This window comes from Triticum urartu, chromosome 5A (genome assembly GCF_056163025.1).
Source record: "Triticum urartu cultivar PI428250 chromosome 5A, HENAU_Tu73, whole genome shotgun sequence".
Classification (NCBI taxonomy): Eukaryota; Viridiplantae; Streptophyta; class Magnoliopsida; order Poales; family Poaceae; genus Triticum; species Triticum urartu.
The window spans coordinates 619,041,793-619,048,802 of record NC_141877.1 but is presented as its reverse complement, the minus strand read 5'-3'; the positions used below and the strand labels follow the sequence as shown (position 1 = coordinate 619,048,802).

General features: G+C 44.9%; 1 protein-coding gene across 1 annotated transcript; it reads left to right on the top strand.

Annotated features, from left to right (window-relative positions):
* The first annotated feature begins 4,352 nt into the window (after positions 1-4,352).
* Positions 4,353-6,249, top strand: LOC125506228 (UDP-glycosyltransferase 91D2). The gene is made up of 2 exons (XM_048671088.2): positions 4,353-4,977; positions 5,077-6,249. Exons 1-2 carry the CDS (start codon positions 4,558-4,560, stop codon positions 6,082-6,084), a joined length of 1,428 nt encoding a protein of 475 aa, XP_048527045.1. The 5' UTR covers positions 4,353-4,557; the 3' UTR covers positions 6,085-6,249.
* The last annotated feature ends 761 nt before the right edge of the window (positions 6,250-7,010 follow it).

The window sequence follows — 7,010 nt, the reverse complement described above, 5'->3', positions numbered from 1 at the left end:
CCGTGCGTTCGGTACTTGATCGGTTGGATCGTGAAGACGTTCGACTACATCAACCGCGTTACTTAACACTTCCGCTTTCGGTCTACAAGGGTACGTAGACACACTCTCCCCCTCGTTGCTATGCATCTCCTAGATAGATCTTGCGTGATCGTAGGAAATTTTTTGAAATACTGCGTTCCCCAACAAGAGTTACAAGAATGCTCGCGACCTTAGTCCCGGTGACGTTGGCTTTGAGAGTGGCCACTATTCTCATCAAAACTCGTAGAACATCTTCAAGACCTATGAGTTTGATCATATAGAGGCCTCTCACAGTGGTTGACAGTTTGAGAAATTATTGCGCGCCAAGGGATCACTATCCTTTTGTGATAGTCTCGATGGATTATCTTTCATTAATATATTGAGGGCATTTTCTAGTAGTTTTTTTCGGGGGGTGGGGGGAGGGTTGTTACCTTGCCATTTGTCAAAGGATTAGGAGCTGAACCATTCATGTTTGCTTGGCGAGCAAAGAGAGGCATGTGAGAAATGTGATCGGCTTTGGAGTCATTTTGTTTCCCATGTTCTTCCTTTGCTTCTTTGGGCATTTGTTAATTTGTTATGTGTGATTTGTTGTTGCGGCTAGGTGTTGGTGCATGAAAAAAATAAGTGGAAGCCGGAAGTCTGAGTTTCTCGTTCTTCCTCTCTGGCCACTTGGATTGCCTTAATGTATGATGTTTTAGCATAATGAGGGAATTTATATGAGCAACGAGTTTTTCATAGATCTTGGAAGTGGTTTTCGGCAATCCTCAGCCTTTAGTGTTCAAAGGAGGTATCATGGTAGTGGGCGTTCTTGTGAGTGCTTCACTTGCCATTAGGATGATCCTAAGTGGTAAGTGCAAGGCTTGATTCTCGGTCGTGCTCTTGTTGCCTTTCTCCTTATGGGCATGGAGCTTCTTATGCCTTCTTAGGCATTCTTTTATGAGATCTTACTTTGATGCAATGAGCCATGTAAGGAGGTGGTGACTTTGGATTATCCAGGGCTGCCTATTTGCCAAGTTGTGAAAAGGTTGAGGAGACATGACTTCAAGTAAGTGCATCCCCGCAAATGGCATCAATGTTATTGTAGATAAAACAACCATAAGGTCGACATGTTGTGGCCTAGCGAGTGTCAAGGCTAGATATAGTAATGACGGGTACATACAACGGCAAGTGATTGGTTGATGTATACTTGTGGGAGTTGGACAATGATTTGAACCAAGTTCGGATGGACTTATGAAGGAGAGATGGCGTAGCCAACTAAGCGGTGTAGTATCATGTACGAGATGTCAGCCCGGAGATGTGACAAGGGCCATTCATTGATACTTTCTCAACAATCCGTACCGTGTGAACCTCATGCTCGAAGAAAATTTCACTCAACCGAGTTGTCTGAATAGATCAATTCAAATAATTTAGGCCACACTTGTTGTGTTTCACATTTTGTGAGCATATTTATTATGTACTTTTACATTAGATTTGTTCATTCCACTTCCATTTTAACACTTGTAGCATGTTTAATGGATGTACTCGAATAAAAGTGGAGCATGAGTGTGTCATGTATTGCTTTTTTGGTTGTGATGGACTTGGTTTTTATTTTCCTGTTTATGACTTTGTGTTGGACTTCACATTTAGAAATAAGAGATGGTTGTGTGCAGCGATCGATGTGGATTCTTGGTTTAACCCTCCTTTTCGGGGGAAAATGCTAATAAATGTGCTCCAACGGGTATGCAACGACCTTAAAAGGTGGAAAATGGAAACATGAAAGGATAATTTAAAATCACCATCAATTTATATTGTTGTTCTATTGCATTTTCAATTTCATAGGTCATATGCTTTTAATATACAACTTAAATATGAATTTAATGCTTTAGAAAATACTCTCAATAAAGGGAAATCATGCTAATTTGCATATAAAAGATTTACATACCAAACACAATTGATAATCACAGTCCCGGTATCCACATTTTGGGATTGCAAGCCTTGTAAGTAAAAAAATACATGAAAGCCTTACTTTGAATATGTGTAGTTTCTACCAATTCAAAGTTTTTTAGCAGTCCTTATTTTAGGATATGTGTTACACTCACTTTTGTTAACCAATACTGGCTTGTGGGTACAAAGGTTATGGCCGAGCCTTGCCCACCAGGTTAAACCCTAGACTTGACGTCTTGGGTGTCTCCTAAATTAAATTTTGATTTACTATACTATAATCACAATAAATGAACAATATGTTTATTCACAAATAAAGGACTCTAAATACAAAATAACAATTCCAATTTTAGTGCGCATATTTTATCGGATTTGTGAGTGAAATTATGACATGTTTTAAGGTCCGTAAAAGTTTCAAACTTAATTATTGGGATAAGAAAATCTTGAAAATGACATAAAAGTATCTTAAATATATACACTTATTATTAAATCAAATTTTGTTCAGAGTTGATTTATTCCAGCTTTTGGGTCCGAAAGGAACCATCGTGATCGTGCCTTGAATCAAAACAAAAAACTATAGTCATTTCTAAACATTTTTGGTTCATCAAGGCTCCACAACAACATCTCAGAAGAAAAAATGGCCAAATGCATATTTTTCCCTTAGTCGGAAAAACCCCATGGGTTTTGCCCTTACTTTTTGACTCTGCTCATTTATTACTTTAGATTTGTCCGTGTGGTCGTCCAAGTGCCCTTTGACCAATACTTTGAAAATTCATAACAAATTCATATGAACTCATAATAATGCAAATAAGATATCAAATGCTCCAAAAAACATTACCTTTATGTGCATGTAATTTCATTCAGTAAAAAGTAATGTTTAAACTACCCGAGGTTATTAATGTTATCAACATTATTAAGCATAAAACGGTATAAACAATAATTTTTCATGAATAAAAATCACAATTATAGGTGATATTTTCTAAACGTTCTGGTATCTTGTTTGTATTATTCTAAGTTCATATGAACTTGTTATGAATTTTCAAAGTAATGGACAAAGTTGTTTGAAAATTCATAACAAATATGTATGAACTCAGAAAATGCAAATAAGGTATCAAAATGTCCAGAAAACATCACCTATATTTTGCTTGTGATTTTTGTTCATGAAAAAAATATTGCTTATACTCCTCTATAAACTAATATAAGAGCGTTTAGATCACTAAAATAGTGGTCTAAACACTCTTATATTAGTTTACAGAGGGAGTACATTTTTTTGCTTTTTTTCAAGAAAGCTCACCATCCATGCTGAATGGTAATACTTTTTTTTTGCTTAACAGTGTTAATAACATTAGTTACCTCGGGTACTCTAAATAGTACTTTTTTCCTGAATGCAAATGACATGCACATAAAGGTAATGTTTCTTTAAACATTTTGATATCTTATTTGCATTTTCATGAGTTCATATATATTGCTCGTGATTTTTAAAATATTGGTCAAACGGTCAAAAGCACTCGAACGATCTCAAAAATAAATGTAAAGGCAAAAATGAGAAGAGTTGAAAAGTAAGGGCAAAACCCACGGGTAAGCACAACTAAGTGCAAAAGTGTTGCAGGTGGTTAATTCAAAAGCTCCTAAGGGGTCGGCTAATGGAAGACAGCCAATGACCACCACATGGATCCCCCTTGTGGATGGCAGCGTGAAAATAAACGTGGATGCCGCGGTCTCGAGGTTTGGTTTCGGTGCAATCTCAGCTATTTGTAGGGACCAAACAGGAGAATTCTTGAGGGCTTCAGCTTTCGTGTGCAAACACATTTCAGATCCTACAACACTTGAAGCTCTCGCTATCCGGGAAGCTATGGCTCTAGCAGATGATCTTTGTGTGCAAAGTATTCATATTGTGTCAGTTTGCAAGGTGGTGGTTGATGACATCCAGAAGCATAATATGTCTAGCTATTGGTGCAATAGTTCAAGAGATTTTAGAGCATTCTCTTTCTTTAAATTTTCGTAACATAGTCTATGAACGTAGGAGCTCCAATTTTGAAGCTCACAATTTGGCAAAGCATGTACTTACGCTCGGTGGTGGCCGCCATGTTTGGTTAGGTCACCCCGGAAACCTTCCTGCCGTCCTAGTCAATGTGGTGACGGCTTAATAAAGCTTTGTTAAATTGCCTAAAAAAATGAAGTGCAAAAGTGTAATTGTCAAAAGAAAAAGAAAAGTCCACAACATGGGGTTGGTGGGTTGTACTTCAGGCGAAGATACAGCTGATGATGGATCGTGGATACGGATCAACTATAATATGCCGCCTCTCGACATATTTATTCAGGGTTGATGGGAAAATCATGGATACGGATCAAATATGTCGTCTCTCTACGTAGGTCGGCGTGGGTGTTTCCAAATCCCAAAACCTAAACAATATTCACATGGCGTGAACCGTGGATAGCAAGTAGCACGCTCCTGTTTGACTAGCACTAAAATACTTCGTGCGTGGATAGCCACGGCGCGGGCAGAGCGCAGAGCCTGAGCACCACCTAGCCCGCCGGTCCTTCTCGCCAGTCGCCACACCCGGCGAGCGGCGAGTCCAGCTCCTGATCAAGACCTTGCTAGTTGCTCCTGATCGCGCCATGGACGCCGGATCGGCATCCTCGTCGCTGCGCATAGTGGTCGTCCCGTGGCTCGCGTTCGGCCACCTGCTCCCGTACCTGGAGCTCTCCGAGCGACTCGCCGAGCGCGGCCACCGCGTGTCCTACGTCTCCACGCCGCGCAACCTCGCGCGCCTCCCACCGCTGCGCCCCGCCACGGCCCCGCGCGTGGACCTCGTCGCGCTCCCGCTGCCCCGCGTCGACGGCCTACCCGGCGGCGCCGAGTCCACCAACGACGTCCCCGACCAGCAGCGGGAGCTCCACTGGAAGGCCTTCGACGGCCTCGCCGCGCACTTCGCGGAGTTCATGGCCGCCGCGTGCGCCGACGAGGCCACCAGGCCTCACTGGGTCATCGCCGACTGCTTCCACCACTGGGTCGCCGCCTCCGCCGTCGAGCACAAGGTTTGACCCACCTGTATGCCGTGCGGGCTGCTTGCTTGGTTCCATTAATTCCATCGCATGCGCATCCTAAATGATCTAGTTCGACGCTCAATCCATCAGGTGCCATGCGCGATGCTTCTCCCGACTGCTGCTGTGATCGCTGCCGCACAGCCCCCGTCGACGGAGCAAAGTGAAGCGCGCGCCGAGACCCGCCCTCGTTACGAGCAGGAGGACATGGCTCCCATGTTCGACGACCAAGGCGCATCGGGTATGTCCCTCGCCCAGCGCTGGCAGTTGACCAAAGAGAGGTCCGCGCTCGGGGTCATCCGGAGCTGCGTCGAGTGGGAGCCCGAGTCCTTCCCGCTGGTGCCAACTCTCCTCGACATGCCGGTCGTGCCACTCGGCCTTCTGCCGCCGTCACCCGACGGAGGCCGTCGTGCCGGCGGCGCCAACGAATCATCAGAGCACGCCACCGTGCGCTGGCTGGACGCGCAGCGGCCCGGCTCGGTGGTGTACGTGGCGCTGGGGAGCGAAGTGCCGCTGCCCCTGGAGCAGGTGCACGAGCTGGCCCTTGGGCTGGAGCTCGCCGGGACGCGCTTCCTTTGGGCTCTCCGGAAGCCCAGTGGCGCCGCCGTCCTGGATGACGGCGCCGACATGCTTCCTCCCGGTTTCCAACAGCGCACTCGTGACCAGGGGCTGGTGACCACGGGCTGGGTTCCCCAGATGAGCATCCTGGCGCACGCCGCCGTGGGCGGGTTCTTGACGCATTGCGGCCGGAATTCGCTGATCGAGGGCCTCCTGTTCGGTCACCCTCTCGTCATGCTGCCCATCTTCGGCGACCAAGGCCCGAATGCACGCCAAATGGAGGTGAAGAAGGTGGGGTTGCAGGTGGCGAGGGACGAGAGCGATGGGTCGTTCGACCGCCATGGCGTCTCGAGCGCGGTCCGGGCTGTGATGGTTGACGGAGAGGCCAGGAGGAACTTCGTGGCAGGTGCAGCGAAGATGCAGGTAGTCGTAGCTAATTCGGAACGGCAGGAACGGTACATCGACGAGTTTGTTCATCACCTTAGATCTCACGGCGCCGCCATTGCAACTGATGGCAAAGCCACTACAGCCGCTACTTCGTGAACAGTAAGGGAATTTTTGTGTTTGATACTTTCATGCATGTTTGCTTTTCTACAGCTACTGTATTTTTAGTTTTTCACTGAAGGGATGAAACACTGAAACTGTAGCACATGTGATGTATATTTTCGCTCAGAATTGTAGAAACGAATTTTGCTAAATCTCAGTCGACTGACAAGTCTCAGTCGATGTTATATTCATCGGATCTTATGTGAAGATCCATGAAAAAAATTCTTTTTATTTTTTATTTATATGTTATGCCACTTGATTTAGACTTGGTCGACTGAAATTTAGCCATACCCTTGTAGAAATGATCCAGTGTATATTTTCTTTCTCGCTAGGTGGTGCTACATATATGTGACGTGGTGCACACATGACCAACCTATCAAAGTGTCGACGAGTGTGCTGAACTTGTTTTTTGATAAAGAGTGCTTTTATTAATTCATAATATCATATCAAAAGAATACAAGCATCATGAGCACATCCGGTGTCAGCATGATTATAATGCACATCGGCAAGATCAAGACACACACAAAGAATATACAAGGGAAAAATCAGTGGCCTGTGAAACTCACGCTCGAAGTAAACTATAACATGCAGCAAATCAACCACCACCAATGACAGCAACCAGATTATGGGGGAAATGCTTTAACAACGAAGCCTCTAATAAAGAAACGACGCACGTGTGTTGTCACTACCAGACCCACCCATGGAGACTAGATCTTAGAATTTCACCCTCAAAAGAAAGTTTGAGCAAACTACGTACATTGCCTCCAATAAGGGGATGATATGAAGACACCATCATTGCCGGGTACAACAACTGCATGACAAACCTAGAATTTTCACTTCGAAGCTCGAGACCCTGTGTTCGAGAGCACCACCAAACTTAAGTCGCCTTGTACCGTCATCTCCACTTTCAGTGAAGAAGTCAT

Excerpts from the sequence above, each read along its gene's own strand:
- LOC125506228 (XM_048671088.2), top strand. The coding sequence starts at position 4,558 with ATGGACGCCGGATCGGCATCCTCGTCGCTGCGCATAGTGGTCGTCCCG. Across the intron at positions 4,978-5,076 it reads CCTCCGCCGTCGAGCACAAG|GTGCCATGCGCGATGCTTCT; the intron begins GTTTGACCCACC and ends TCAATCCATCAG.